The 16,553-nt window shown below is 44.8% G+C and overlaps 1 protein-coding gene across 1 annotated transcript; it reads left to right on the top strand.

The window, feature by feature from the left end:
• The first annotated feature begins 1,313 nt into the window (after positions 1–1,313).
• si:ch211-67e16.11 (uncharacterized) lies at positions 1,314–11,948 on the top strand. Its single transcript, XM_033986556.1, has 8 exons — positions 1,314–1,557; positions 2,004–2,237; positions 5,439–5,630; positions 6,369–6,539; positions 7,730–7,861; positions 7,928–8,094; positions 9,809–10,072; positions 11,759–11,948. The coding sequence occupies exons 1-8, from the start codon at positions 1,314–1,316 to the stop codon at positions 11,933–11,935; spliced, it is 1,581 nt and encodes a 526-aa protein (XP_033842447.1). The 3' UTR covers positions 11,936–11,948.
• Positions 11,949–16,553: the final 4,605 nt, after the last annotated feature.

The raw sequence follows: 16,553 nt of genomic DNA, 5'->3' as shown, positions 1-16,553 counted from the left end.
ATTATAATAATTTTATAATTATTAGGCTTAATGTGAAGCACTGGCTCAGCGGAGGTAGTTTTAAATGTGCCCATAATAAACATCTAATTAATGCATCTTCATAATATGATGTCCATAGTTTAAAGTTTAAAGTTTAAAGTTTAATGTTTAATGTTTAATGTTTAAGGTTTAAGGTTTAATGTTTAATGTTTAATGTTTAATGTTTAAGGTTTAATGTTTAATCTGAGACCAGTTCCAGGTGACTTGCCACTAGAGGGCGCACTCTGAGCCTAAAATGTCTTGAGTCAGTTTAACCCTGATGCCCTTCCTGCTCTTGAAGGTGAAGACCACATTTATAATAAAAACATACAGACCTACATTTACAGAAATTAGACGTTTATTAAATACAGGCTCAACTTATTTCATGAGATTTTATGAAATGTATTTCACAATTACACATAATTCAAACGTGTTCAGTATCTGACAGATCTGAGCGGGTCAAACCGTCAGTCTCATCGACGCTTTTCTTCTTTTGGACAAAGACACTTTTTTATTTGATAGATTTTATTTTTATTCCACTTTTACAAATAATGATTTCATAATTAACCTTATGTCATAATGTCTCACACTGTGTGTCTATCTTTTCTCTCATTCTTCTTCTCTATTCCCTCATTCCTCAGTCTCCTCTCATTGAAAGATGGAGCAGAAGTGAGGGAGTGAGGGATCGTTCAGGAGGAGAGAGAGAGAGAGAGACAGGAAGGGATTGTTCAGGAGGAGGGAGAGACAGAGGGAGGGAGGAGGAGGTGATAAAGTGACCGGAGGAGAGAGACCCAGAGGAGAAAGAGAGAAAGGGAGGGTTTGTTCAGAAGGAGGGAGAGAGAGAGGGAAGGAGAGAGAGGAGGTGATAACGTGACCGGAGGAGAGAGAGAGAGGGAGGGATCGTTCAGGAGGAGAGAGAGAGGGAGGGAGGTGATAAAGTGCCTAAAGAAGAGAGACCCGGAGCAGACTGAGGCTGAGCAGAGAAGCAGGACTTCACCAAAGCTGAGTTTTCTGGAGGAACTTGATCCTTTTCACAGGACGATGGATCAGACGTGACGGAGCTTTGACTGAACACAAGGAAAACACAGAACAGGATAAAACGTGTGGAAGAGCAAACAAAGTCACTTTTTCAGTGAAAAGATTGGTCTGCGTCCTGCCTCAAAGTCGTTGTAAATTGTGGTCAGTCTAAAACAGAAATATTACTGTAACTTTCCCTGTGCTTGGTGTAAAGACGAGGAAATAAAATCATTACATCATATTCTGATTACAAACTGACCTACGCTCTTGACCGCACCATGGGCTTCCACACCGTGCTGGCCGCCCCTCTGTACCTGCTCGCTCTCCAGACCCTGGTGGTGGTCCCAGGGGGGTCTTTGGCTCTGGGGCAGCTGGAGCGCTGGGTCCGGTCCGGTCTTCAGTCTCTGCAGTTGAACCGATGTCTCTGGACGTCGTCTCTGTCCGAGGCAGAGTGCAGGAGGCGGTCCCATCTCCCACTGTCCTCTCTGGCCGTGTATGTGTCCGAGCCGCACGCCGGACCAGGTCTGTTTCACTTTATTCTAATATGTTTTATATTAACGTTTTATTTTTATTTAACTAACTCAAAAGAGACATTATGTTTTTGTGTTGATGATGTAGTTTTTATTCACTAAAATAAAATCATGTCACATTTTTAATAACACCATCAAGGATCAAAGCGCTTCACATCAAGAACCACACACACATACACACACACACATACACACACACCCCTACACACACATTCATACACACCTGTGTACACACTGGAGGTGACGTGTCTTGCCCAAGGACACAACGACAATAACTAGACCTAAATCATCATAGTTTATAAAAATCAGTGAGCTCATGTGGTTTTGAATTAAAAGTAGATTTTATAGATTTGGATTTATAATGAACTCAAACTGTATAAAACGTCAGGACTTTGTGGAGACTTTTCATGAAGTACTGCATTTTCATTTTGTTGCCAGGATACTGGGAGAAGGTGGTGGCCGTTCTCCCAGACACCTCGGCTTCTCTGGGGTCTAAGGCTCAGGGCAGTTACAGTGTGCGGAGGTCAGGACAGACCCTGACCACGGCCCACGACGCCGTGCTGGTCCTGGACCCAAGTCCAGGGGAGGATTTTGGACACGCAGTGGTCCTGTTCTATGTGGACATGAACGTGACGAAGAAGAGGTGCTCCCACATGGACGGCATTTACCTGGGTGAGTCCACAGCAGAGTTCATATTACATGTATATATAAATATATTTACAATAGGGCAAAAAAGTATTTATTCAGCACCGATTGTACAAGTTCTCCCACTTAAAAAGACGAGAGAGGCCTGTAATTTTCATCATAGTTTCACTTCAGCTATGAGAGACAGAATGAAAGAATCCAGGAAATCACACTGTAGGATTTTTAATGAATTAATTGGTAAATTCCTCAATAAAATAAGTATTTGTCTCCTACAAACAAACAAGATTTGTGTCTCAGACCTGTACCTTCTTCTTTAAGAGGCTCCTCTGTCCTCCACTCGTTCTCTGTATTAATGGCCCCTGTTTGAACTCGTCCTCAGTATAAAAGACACATGTCCACAACCTCAAACAGTCAGACTCAAACTCCACTATGGACAAGACCAAAGAGCAAAGGAACCACAAACAAAACTGTAGACACCAGGCCCCGAACACTCAATCTGCAACAGGTAAGAGCTGGAGTCAACAAATCAACTGTGGAGCAAGTATTACAAAATGGAAGACAAGACCAAGACCTGGGGCTCCACCAAGATCTGACCCCGTGGGGTCAAAATGACACAAGAACAAAGCAAAAACCCCAGAACCACACGACCGAGTGAATGACCTGCAGAGAGCTGGGACCAAAGGAACAAAGGGACCATCAGTAACACACTACACCACCAGGGACTCAAATCCTGCAGTGCCAGACGTGTCCCCTGATTAAGACAGGACATGTCCAGGCCCGTCTGAAGTTTGACAGAAGCATTTGGATGATCCAGAAGAGGATTGGGAGAATGTTATATAGTCAGATCAAACCAAAATACAACATTGTGGTCAAAACTCACCTTGTCGTGTTTGGGGGTGGAAACATCATGCTTTGGGGCTGTTTTTCTGCAAAGGGACCAGGACGACTGATCTATGTAAGGGAAAGAATGAACGGGGCCATGTATCATGAGATTTTGAGAGAAAACCTCCTTCCATCAGCGAGGACATTGAAGATGAAACGTGGCTGGATCTTTCAGCGTGACAATGATCCAAACACATCGCCCGGGCAACGAAGGAGTGGTGTCGTAAGAAGCATTTCAAGGTCCTGGAGTGGCCCAGTCTCCAGATCTCAACCCCATAGAAAATCTTTGGAGGGAAGCCCCAAAACATCACTGCTCTAGAGGAGATCTGCAGGAGGAATGGACCAAACTACAGCAGAAAACCTCTGGAGACAGAAAACGACCTGTCACTGCAACAAAGAGAATACAACAAAGTATGAGATGAACTTTTGTTATTGACCAAATACTTATTTTCCACCATAATTTGCAAATAAATTAATTAAAATTACAGGCCTCTCCCATCTTTTTAGTGGGAGAACTTGCACAGTTGGTGGCTGAATAAATACTTTTTTGCCCCACTGTATACACATATGCATAATATTAATATAAGCACAAACTGGGCCCAGTTTGTAAAATAAGGACAATTAAAATGCTAAAATGAAAAAAAAAAAAAAAAAAAAAAAAAAGCTACAAAAACACTTAGAAAAAACTATTATGAAAAGCACTGCTCATTGCTAAAGAAAATTGTTATTCTTTCCAAAATATTGATTCAGCCACATTTAAAGTGAAACTGTCCTGAACTTTCATTATAAATAAGAAAAGATGTTCCCTGGCAGAAGAAATAATGCCGTCTGGACTATCTTACTCAGATGGTCAAACATTTTAAACTTTGTTTCGTTGACCCAAATCCTGAATGCCTCGGCTTTATCTGCAGTAAAGGAACCAAAAAGTAAAAGTGCTGACCTGTTAAAGTTCCATTTATATCTGTGGAATGAGGAGTCTGATCTCACTTCCTCTTTCTGCTTCTGACCCCAGACACACCTGCTCCTCAAATCCACACAAACCGAGGAAAATGAGCCGCTCAAGGACGTTTTAAACATTTAAACATTTATGGCATTAAAATGAAGATCTTAAACGCTTTAACCCGACATATAACAGGTCTTAATGAGGGGGCTCCTGGGGCCCCGCTGTGGGACCCTCACACAACCAAGTCTGAACTTTGGATATTTTAAGAACCAGAACAGAGATGAGCAACAAGACCCTTAAAGACATGTATTTATACACATACATATTTATACACACGAACACACATATTTATACACATAAACACATATTTATACACACAAACACACATATTTATACACACAAACACACATATTTATACACACGAACACACATATTTATACACACAAACACACATATTTATACACACGAACACACATATTTATACACATAAACACATATTTATACACACAAACACACATATTTATACACACAAACACACATATTTATACACACATATTTATACACACAAACACACATATTTATACACACAAACACACATATTTATACACACAAACACATATTTATACACACATACATATTTATACACACAAACACACATATTTATACACATACATATTTATACACACAAACACACATATTTATACACACGAACACACATATTTATACACACGAACACACATATTTATACACACAAACACACATATTTATACACACAAACACACATATTTATACACACAAACACACATATTTATACACACAAACACACATATTTATACACACAAACACATATTTATACACACATACATATTTATACACACAAACACACATATTTATACACACAAACACACATATTTATACACACAAACACACATATTTATACACACAAACACACATATTTATACACACAAACACACATATTTATACACACAAACACATATTTATACACACATACATATTTATACACACAAACACACATATTTATACACACAAACACACATATTTATACACACAAACACACATATTTATACACACAAACACACATATTTATACACACAAACACACATATTTATACACACAAACACATATTTATACACACATACATATTTATACACACAAACACACATATTTATACACACAAACACACATATTTATACACACAAACACACATATTTATACACACAAACACACATATTTATACACACAAACACACATATTTATACACACAAACACACATATTTATACACATACATATTTATACACACATATGTATTTCTACACACAAACACACGTATTTCTACACACAAACACATGAGACGTAAAGCTGTATTCTGGTTTGTTTTTAGGAGAGGAGTGTCTCACATTGGCTTTGAAAGGTCAGTGTCAGAACCAGCTAAAGCGGCGTCTTCGGGCCGGCCTGGTCACCAGCTCCAGTCGGACGGTGGAGCGGACCGGAGGAGGGCTCTGTGAGGTCCACTTCCTCCCACTAGTGGTCAGCATGGGGGACAGCAACCGCACCCAGAGGCTGAAATGTGTGGGTAAGACCAAACATGCTCTTAAGGACACAAGTTTCTCAAATTCCAAATTGCGTAGCTGCTTTTGACTCATTCTCATTGTCCCATGTTTCAAATTGGACCCACAAACAAATAAACATAAGCCAACCCATTCCCCTTTCAGCAGCATCTGGCTTCTTCTTGTTCCTTTAATTTCTGAATCAAATGAGCAGGCCAGTAATGCAGCCCTTTAACCTCACCATATGGATCATAGCATTAGCCACATATGGGATCATAGCATAGCATTAGCATCACATTAGCATAGCGTTAGCCACGTTTGGTTGTAAAAACATAATAACTTTATTGGCGCTTCATAAAGTCAGATTATTCTCATGTTTTGCCAAAGCCGCCCACTTCCTCAGTATCTGCTGTCCGCCTGAGGCTTGTAATCGAAGCTGTTTACGAGGGCTCAGTTTTTCCATGTAGTTACACCAAAGCTTTAAACACCACCTCCAGGTCTCAAAGCTCCAGCCCATTACTTTAACCTCATTTTCTCTTCTGCATTTCTCATCCATTTTCATAAACACACTTTTTTGTTCTATTGTATGTGAATGTATTTAACCTCTACTCTCCACACAACAACACATTAACACAGATGACCTCATGTTCGGATTAAATTAAGAATGACTTGAATTTTTGTTATATTTTAAATCCCTTTACACATAATTTACATGTATACAGTTTAAGTGTACTTCAAACTTTCTTCTAATTTCATTGACTCAGATAACGCCGAGTTTGCACCATGCCCCCTGTCGCCGCCCTTGAGCTCGCCCAGTTTACCCGTCTCCAGCTGTGAACTCAACAAAAACACTCGCAGGTGCCATCAGCAGCCTCTGGCCATGCACCTGTCCTGCCGACTGTACCAGACCTGTGACCACGCTGTGCTCCTGTCAGGTGGGACTAAAGCTTGTCATTTATATTCTCCTTGAACCTTAACGTGGTGGAGGGGTTTGAGCCCGAAAGATCCTGGGAGCTATGCTGTGGGGGGCTTCATGCACCTGGTAGGGTCACCCATGACAGACAGGCCCTTTATGTTGAGTAAAAGAGCAAGGTCAGCTACGTCGCCCGGACCGTTACCGAGGCCCCACACTGGAGCCAGGCCTTTGGTGGGTGCTCGTCAGCGAGCACCTGGTGGCCGGGCCTTTCCCCACTGGGCCCGGTCGGGCTCAGCCCGAGGGAGCAACGTGGGGCCATCCTCTCGTGGACCCACCACCTGCGGGAGGATCCGTGAGGGGCGGGTGCAGTGGAATCTGGGCGGCAATCGAAGGCGGGGGCCTCAACGACCAGATCTCCGGACATGGAGACAGGCTCTGGGCACATTGAATGTCACCTCACTGGGGGGAAAGGAGCCTGAGTTTGTGCGTGAGGTTGAGAACTACTGACTAGATATAGTCGGCCGCATCTTCACGCACAACTTGGGCTCTGGAACTCAACTCCTTGAGAGGGGCTGGACTCTTCATTTCTCTGGCATTCCCCACAGGGAGCAGTGGTGAGCTGGTGTGGGCTTATTGCTCCATGGCTCAGTCGCCACGTGTTACAGTTCAGCCCGGTGAACAAGAGGGTCATATCCTTGGGCCTTCGGGTCGGGGACAGGTCTCTCACTGTTGTGTCGGCCACCCCTCCTGACACGTCGGACAAACTGTCCTAAGTATCTTAAGTCTCTGGATGTTGTGGGCTGTCTTGACGGACACATCTCTGCAACATCGCATGGCGGTCGGGGACAGTGCCTCTGGACTGGCAGACCGGGTGGTGGTTCCTCTGTGTAAGAAGGGTTACCGGAGGGTGTGCTCCAATAACAGGAGAATCACACTCCCCAGCCTTCCTGGTAAGGTCTGTTGCAGGGACTGGAGAGGAGAATCCAGCCGATAGATGAACCTCGGATTCAAGAGGAGCAGTGTGGTTTTCGTCTGTGGAGAGCTCATGTGTGCGGGTCCTGTGTGCAGGGCTTGTGTGTGCAGGTCCTGTGTGTAGGGCTCGTGTGTAGGGCTTGTGTGTGTGGGTCCTGGATCCTGTAATGATGTAAATAAACTGCGTTCTCTCGTATTATTCTGGTTAAAATAGTTCTACTGTATATGTTTGTGCAGGTGGATGGCAACAGCAGATGACTTTCCTGCGCCATGTACAAAACCTTCAGGAGTTTTACCAGATGCTTCGAAACAACGGTTTTCATAAAAATCACATCAGGACCTTCTTTGCCAACGGCGGACAGGTCCTCGGTACTGACGCTCGGCACAACCCTTACACATGAGCTTTCTTTCCATAATGTTTCCATGTTCCCACAGAGGAGTTGGAGGGTGTGTATCCTGCTACAGAGAAGACAGCGATTCGTAATCATGTGTCGTACATCTGTCGAAAGCAGCACTGTGCAGACACTCTGGTGCTGTACCTGAACTCGCCCACACGCACTGACGGCACCATGCTGCTCTGGGACGCCAACCTTAATGGCATTGTGAGTGTAAATACAGTGGGGTAAAAAAGTATTTCTTCAGCCACCAATTGTGCAAGTTCTCCCACTTGAAAATTACAGGCCTCTCTCATCTTTTTATCATAGTTTCAGAATGAATGACGGAATGAGGGAAAGAATCCAGGAAATCACATTGGAGGACTTTTTATGAATTAATTGGCAAATTGCTCAGTAAAATAAGTATTTGGTCCCTACAAACAAGCAAGATTTGTGTCTCCCACAGACCTGTTACTTCTTCTTTAAGAGGCTCCTCTGTCCTCCACTCGTTCCCTGTATTAATGGCACCCATTTGAACTCGTTATCAGTATAAAAGACACCTGTCCACAACCTCAAACAGTCAGACTCCAAACTCCACTATGGACAAGACCAAAGAGCAAAGGAACCACAAACAAAACTGTAGACACCAGGCCCCGAACACTCAATCTGCAACAGGTAAGAGCTTGTGTGAAGAAATCAACTGTGGAGCAATTATTACAAAATGGAACAAGACCAAGACCTGGGGCTCCACCAAGATCTGACCCCGTGGGGTCAAAATGACACAAGAACAAAGAGCAAAAACCCCAGAACCACATAGGGCGACTGAGTGAGTGACCTGCAGAGAGCTGGGACCAAAGTAACAAAGGGACCATCAGTAACACACTACACCACCAGGGACTCAAATCCTGCAGTGCCAGACGTGTCCCCTGATTAAGACAGGACATGTCCAGGCCCGTCTGAAGTTTGACAGAAGCATTTGGATGATCCAGAAGAGGATTCGGATAATGTCACAGGGTCAGATCAAACCAAAATAGAACGTTTTGGCCAAAACTCAACTTGTCGTGTTTGGAGGAGAAAGAATGCAGAGTTGCATCCAAAGAACATCAGACCTACTGTGAATCATGAGGGTGGAAACATCACAGGGGTGGAAACATCATGCTTTGGGGCTGTTTTTCTGCAAAGGGACCAGGACGACTGATCTATGTAAGGGAAAGAATGAACGGGGCCATGTATCATGAGATTTTGAGAGAAAACCTCCTTCCATCAGCGAGGACATTGAAGATGAAACGTGGCTGGATCTTTCAGCGTGACAATGATCCAAACACACCGCCCGGGCAGCGAAGGAGTGGTGTCGTAAGAAGCATTTCAAGGTCCTGGAGTGGCCCAGTCTCCAGATCTCAACCCCATAGAAAATCTTTGGAGGTAGTTGAAAGTCCGTGTTGCCCCAAAACATCACTGCTCTAGAGGAGATCTGCAGGAGGAATGGGCCAAACTACAGCAACAGTGTGTGAAAACCTTGTGGAGACTTACAGAAAATGTTTGACCTGTCATTGCCAACAACGGGTATAGAACAAAGTATTGAGAGGAACTTTTGTTATTGACCAAATACTTATTTTCCACCATAGTTTGCAAATTCCTAAATCCTCCAATGTGATTTCCTGGATTCTTTCCCCCCATTCTGTCTCATAGTTGAAGTGAAACTATGATGAAAATTACAGGCCTCATCTTTTTAAGTGGGAGAATTTGCACAATTGGTGGCTGAATACTTTTTGGCCCCACTATATACTTAAGGATTTATTCTGACATACCATTTACACTTTAATTTATATCAGCATAGTTTTCAATTATCCTTAAATAAATACACATATTTGGCTTTTATCTTTTTATTTTAAAACCGTAAAAACACCTTTTTCTGTGTTCCTAACATATGCGTGATCTGCAGGCGGACTTAAAGGAGAGATACTCAGTGAACGAGCTCTTGTCTGACCTGGCTGGATGCAGGGCAGCCCGGGTTCTGCTCTTTGTGGACCAAAGCTACAGTGGAGTATTGTACAAACGGCTGAAAGGATCCCAAAAACACACAAACGTGGTTCTGATCCAGAACCCGTCCAAACAGTCCAAGTACCACAGGGGCATCCTGGACTGGCAACAGAATAGCTGGGCACACATCAGCCCTCCCACGTGTCTCCTGGACCATTTAGGAAAGGTATATATATATATATATATTCCACATTTTGTCATGTTACAGCCTCATTCCAAATTGTATTAAATTCATCTCTTATCTCAAAATTCTACACACAATACCCCATTATGACAATGTGGAAAAAGTTTTTTTTTTTTGACATTTTTTTAATTTATAAAAAATAGAAATCTAAGAAATCATATTTACATAAGTATTCACAGCCTTTGCTTAATACTTTGTTGATCCACCTTTGGCAGCAATCACAGCCTCAAGTCTTTTTCAATATGATGCCACAAGCTTAGCACACCTATCTTTAGGCGGTTTTGCCCATTCTTCTTTGCAGTAATTCTCAAGCTCCATCAGGTTTGATGGGAGACGTCTGTGCACAGGCATTTTCAGGTCTCTCCAGAGATGTTCAATCGGATTCAAGTCTGGACTCTGGCTGGGCCACTCCTGGACATTCACAGAGTGGTTCCGAAGCCAATCCTTTGAGATCTTGGCTGTGTGCTCCGGGTCATTGTCCTGCTGAAAAATGAACCTTCGCCCCAGTCTGAGGTCAAGAGTGCTCTGGAGCAGGTTTTCATCCAGGATATCTCTGTATATTGCTGCATTCATTTTTCCCTTCTATGCTGACTAGTCTGCCAGTTCCTGCTGCTGAAAAACATGCCCATAGCAGGATGCTGCCACCACCATGCTTCACTGTAGGGATGGTATTGGCCTGGTGATGAGCTGTGCCTGGTTTCCTCCAAACATGACGCCTGGCATTCACACCAAAGAGTTCAATCGTTGTCTCATCAGACCAGAGAATTTTGTTTCTTATGCTCTGAGAGTCCTTCAAGTGCCTTTTGGCAAATTCCAGACGGGCTGCCATGTTCCTTTTACTAAGGAGTGGCTTTTGTCTGGCCACTCCACTCCATACAGGCCTGATTGGTGGATTGTTGTAGAGATGGTTGTCCTTCTGGAAGGCTCTCCTCTCTCCACAGAGGAATGCTGGAGCTCTGACAGAGTGACCATCTGGTTCTTGGTCACCTCCCTGACTAAGGCCCTTCTCCCCCGATCGCTCAGTTTAGATGGCCGGCCAGCTCTAGGAAGAGTCCTGGTGGTTCTAAACGTCTTCCATTTACGAATAATGGAGGCCACTGTGCTCATTGGGACCTTCAAAGCAGCAGAAATTTTTCTGTATTCTTCCCCAGATGTGCCTCAAGACAATCCTGTCTCGCAGGTCTACAGACAATTCCTTTGACTTCATGCTTGGTGTTTGTGCTCTGACATGCACAATCAGCTGTGGGACCTTATATAGACAGGTGTGTGCCTTTCCAAATCATGTCCAATCAACTGAATTTACCACAGGTGAACTCCAATTAAGCTGTAGAAACATCTCAAGGATGAGGAGAAAGGATGCACCTGAGCTCAAGTTTGAGCTTCATGGTAAAGGCTGTGAATACTTATATAAATGTGATTTCTTAGTTTTCTATTTTTAATAAATTCAAAAAATGTCAAAAAAAAAAAAAAAAAGTTTTCCACATTGTCATAATGGGGTGTTGTTTGTAGAATTATGAGGTAAGAGACGAATTTAATACAATTTGGAATGAGGCCGTAACATGACAAAATGTGGAAAAAATGAAGCGCTGTGAATACTTTCCGGATGCACTGTATATATTTATTGTTTACTCAAAAGCCTCTTGGTGCCTCATCTTCTTCTTTTCTCAGGGAGCTGGGGCGTCTCATCTGCTGGAGCCTTGGGCAAGTCTTCTGAATGTGACGCTGGCTGGAGCACCTTGTAATGTCACGCCTCCTCTAACAGACAGTGAGCTGCGGAGGGAGTACCAGGGCTGTCAAAACCTACCCACTGCTCTGTGGCATCAGAAACTACGGAGAATCAAGTAGAGAGGGTACACAGGGATGATAATGTGTGAATCAGGAGTGCACCTCAAACCAGTCCTGGAGTCATAAAAAAGGATATCGACAAAAATGAGCGAGGTCACAATTAAAAACTTCATACAAGTTTATGTAAATATCAAGGCTTGAACACACAGTATTAGAGATATGCTACAACAGAGTGGGCACACTCTGCGGGACACAGAGAGTGTGTGTGTGAGTGTGTATGTGTGTGCGTGTGTATGTATATGTATTATTAATGTTGTTTAAATAGAAAAGTGTGTTCTGGTGTGGAGCTGTGTATGACTCACTGTTTTGTAACTGTACATATGTATGTATGTAAGTGTATATATATATATATATATATATATATATATATATATATATATATATATATATATATATATATATATATATATATATATATATATATATATATATATATATATATATATATATATATATATATATATATATAATTACACATGAGTGTGTTGTATGCATGAGCATCTAGTAAATAAAAGTACTTTTATAAAACATTTAAAGTTGATTTTGTCTTGAATTGTGAAGTGTAACCTTTACGGTGCTCATCGATTATTATCTTCTTAAAATGTGTTTATCTGAAAATCCATCGAAGCGTCTCCAGCCTCAGGGTCTTTGACCTTGGGGTCCTCATATCGTCTTACACAAAACACTGACCTTTACCCTAGGCACTTTGAGCTCGTCCAGGATGTTTTCACCACAACAACAGAACCTCAATCAGCCAGACTCCAGGTGTAAAGAAACCTGCTGCGGAGCGGGATCTGACCATTGCCTCAAAGCACTGACCACACACTCACACTGTTCACTTTAATGCACTTATCACACTCACACTGTTCACTTTAATGCACTTATCACACTCACACTGTTCACTTTAATGCACTTATCACACTCACACTGTTCACTTTAATGCACTTATCACACTCACACTGTTCACTTTAATGCACTGACCACACTCGCACTGTTCACTTTAATGCACTTATCACACTCGCACTGTTCACTTTAATGCACTTATCACACTCGCACTGTTCACTTTAATGCACTTATCACACTCGCACTGTTCACTTTAATGCACTTATCACACTCGCACTGTTCACTTTAATGCACTTATCACACTCACACTGTTCACTTTAATGCACTTATCACACTCACACTGTTCACTTTAATGCACTTATCACACTCACACTGTTCACTTTAATGCACTTACTACACTCACACTGTTCACTTTAATGCACTTATCACACTCGCACTGTTCACTTTAATGCACTTATCACACACACACTGTTCACTTTCACAATCATAAACACTGGGCCATAAAGAACAGTCTCATTTTATCCACACAATCATCAGACATATAAAGATATGTGGAATAGGTAGTAAAGAAAAAAAGTTAAATACTATTTTATGTTTAAATCACTTTTGCTTTGTCGAGAAATATTTAGTAGAGTTATTTAACTATTTCCTTTACTGCATACTTCCATATATCTGCACATATTTGCGGTCCTCTGTGTGTTTATAAAATATAGAACGCAGTAAAAATTAAAAGAAACGGAATGGATTGAGAGGGTGAATCTAGGCCTGTCTCGATCATACAATTTGAAGCTCCATATATCGATAAAGAGAAATATCGCGATAAACGATAATATTGAAAATACTTTATGCCACTGACACAAAACAGGAGAATCCAGCGAACATTATTTAAATAGACAGTCTCATTAACAACAAACAAATGGAAAAATGAATGAATAATTATCCATAGAAGTGAAGCATTCTGCCCCCTACAGCTCAAATCTCATCACTGCAGAAAAACGGCTCAAACCTCCCACTACTGCAAAAAGTACACACCATAAATACTGAGCCCCAAAGTACTCCAGCTTTCATATGATGAGGCAATGACATATGAAAAGGCTTTCACAAAGTTATTGGCAGGCCTAGAGTGAGTGTGTGTATGTACAGGTGCATACTTTGAGTGTGTGTGTGGAGTCGTCTGTTGTTGTGTTGTTTAGTCCACATCGTGGCGTACGGGCGTCTCGTGGTCAGTGTGGAGTCGTGTGTTGTTTGGTCCACATCGCGGCGTACGGGCGTCTCGTGGTCAGTGTGGAGTCGTCTGTTGTTGTGTTGTTTGGTCCACATTGCGGCGTACGGGCGTCTCGTGGTCAGTGTGGAGTCGTGTGTTGTTGGGTCCACATCGCGGCGTACGGGCGTCTCGTGGTCAGTGTGGAGTCTTGTGTTGTTTGGTCCACATCGCGGCGTACGGGCGTCTCGTGGTCAGTGTGGAGTCTTGTGTTGTTTGGTCCACATCGCGGCGTACGGGCGTCTCGTGGTCAGTGTGGAGTCGTGTGTTGTTGGGTCCACATCGCGGCGTACGGGCGTCTCGTGGTCATTGTGGAGTCGTGTGTTGTTGGGTCCACATCGCGGCGTATGAGCGTCTCGTGGTCAGTGTGGAGTCGTCTGTTGTTGTGTTGTTTGGTCCACATCGCGGCGTACGGGCGTCTCGTGGTCAGTGTGGAGTCGTGTGTTGTTGGGTCCACATCGCGGCGTACGGGCGTCTCGTGGTCAGTGTGGAGTCGTGTGTTGTTGGGTTCACATCGCGGCGTACGGGCGTCTCGTGGTCAGTGTGGAGTCGTGTGTTGTTGGGTCCACATCGCGGCGTACCGGCGTCTCGTGGTCAGTGTGGAGTCGTGTGTTGTTGGGTCCACATCGCGGCGTACGGGCGTCTCGTGGTCAGTGTGGAGTCGTGTGTTGTTGGGTCCACATCGCGGCGTACGGGCGTCTCGTGGTCAGTGTGGAGTCGTGTGTTGTTGGGTCCACATCGCGGCGTACGGGCGTCTCGTGGTCAGTGTGGAGTCGTGTGTTGTTTGGTCCACATCGTGGCGTACGGGCGTCTCGTGGTCAGTGTGGAGTCGTCTGTTGTTGTGTTGTTGGGTCCACATTGCGGCGTACGGGCGTCTCGTGGTCAGTGTGGAGTCGTGTGTTGTTGGGTCCACATCGCGGCGTACGGGCGTCTCGTGGTCAGTGTGGAGTCGTGTGTTGTTGTGTTGTTTAGTCCACATCGCGGCGTACGGGCGTCTCGTGGTCATTGTGGAGTCGTGTGTTGTTTGGTCCACATCGCGGCGTATGGGCGTCTCGTGGTCAGTGTGGAGTCGTCTGTTGTTGTGTTGTTTGGTCCACATTGCGGCGTACGGGCGTCTCGTGGTCAGTGTGGAGTCGTGTGTTGTTTGGTCCACATCGCGGCGTATGGGCGTCTCGTGGTCAGTGTGGAGTCTTGTGTTGTTTGGTCCACATTGCGGCGTACGGGCGTCTCGTGGTCAGTGTGGAGTCGTGTGTTGTTTGGTCTACATCGTGGCGTACGGGCGTCTCGTGGTCAGTGTGGAGTCATGTGTTGTTTAGTCCACATCGCGGCGTACAGGCGTCTCGTGGTCAGTGTGGAGTCGTGTGTTGTTTGGTCCACATCGCGGCGTACGGGCGTCTCGTGGTCATTGTGGAGTCGTGTGTTGTTTGGTCCACATCGCGGCGTACGGGCGTCTCGTGGTCAGTGTGGAGTCGTCTGTTGTTGGGTCCACATCGCGGCGTACGGGCGTCTCGTGGTCAGTGTGGAGTCGTGTGTTGTTGGGTCCACATCGCGGCGTACGGGCGTCTCGTGGTCAGTGTGGAGTCGTGTGTTGTTTGGTCCACATCGCGGCGTACGGGCGTCTCGTGGTCAGTGTGGAGTCGTGTGTTGTTTGGTCCACATCGCGGCGTACGGGCGTCTCGTGGTCAGTGTGGAGTCGTGTGTTGTTGTGTTGTTTGGTCCACATTGCGACGTACGGGCGTCTCGTGGTCAGTGTGGAGTCGTGTGTTGTTGGGTCCACATCGCGGCGTATGGGCGTCTCGTGGTCAGTGTGGAGTCGTCTGTTGTTTGGTCCACATCGCGGCGTACGGGCGTCTCGTGGTCAGTGTGGAGTCGTGTGTTGTTGGGTCCACATCGCGGCGTATGGGCGTCTCGTGGTCAGTGTGGAGTCGTCTGTTGTTTGGTCCACATCGCGGCGTATGGGCGTCTCTTGGTCAGTGTGGAGTCGTCTGTTGTTGTGTTGTTTGGTCCACATCGCGGCGTACGGCGTCTCGTGGTCAGTGTGGAGTCGTGTGTTGTTGGGTCCACATCGTGGCGTACGGGCGTCTCGTGGTCAGTGTGGAGTCGTGTGTTGTTTGGTCCACATCGCGGCGTACGGGCGTCTCGTGGTCAGTGTGGAGTCGTGTGTTGTTGTGTTGTTTGGTCCACATTGCGGCGTATGGGCGTCTCGTGGTCAGTGTGGAGTCTTGTGTTGTTGTGTTGTTTGGTCCACATTGCGGCGTACGGGCGTCTCGTGGTCAGTGTGGAGTCGTGTGTTGTTGGGTCCACATCGCGGCGTACGGGCGTCTCGTGGTCAGTGTGGAGTCGTCTGTTGTTGTGTTGTTTGGTCCACATCGCGGCGTACGGGCGTCTCGTGGTCAGTGTGGAGTCGTGTGTTGTTGGGTCCACATCGCGGCGTACGGGCGTCTCGTGATCAGTGTGGAGTCGTGTGTTGTTGGGTCCACATCGCGGCGTACGGGCGTCTCGTGGTCAGTGTGG

This window comes from Periophthalmus magnuspinnatus, chromosome 21 (assembly GCF_009829125.3).
Source record: "Periophthalmus magnuspinnatus isolate fPerMag1 chromosome 21, fPerMag1.2.pri, whole genome shotgun sequence".
Taxonomy (NCBI): Eukaryota; Metazoa; Chordata; class Actinopteri; order Gobiiformes; family Gobiidae; genus Periophthalmus; species Periophthalmus magnuspinnatus.
This window is presented reverse-complemented; position numbering and strand designations above follow the sequence as displayed.

Bases quoted from the DNA above. Each gene is read 5' to 3' on its own strand.
- si:ch211-67e16.11 (XM_033986556.1), top strand. From the start codon at position 1,314: ATGGGCTTCCACACCGTGCTGGCCGCCCCTCTGTACCTGCTCGCTCTC. The intron at 7,862-7,927 runs GTACTGACGCTC...ATGTTCCCACAG, and splicing joins CAACGGCGGACAGGTCCTCG to AGGAGTTGGAGGGTGTGTAT. The intron at 8,095-9,808 runs GTGAGTGTAAAT...CGTGATCTGCAG, and splicing joins ACGCCAACCTTAATGGCATT to GCGGACTTAAAGGAGAGATA.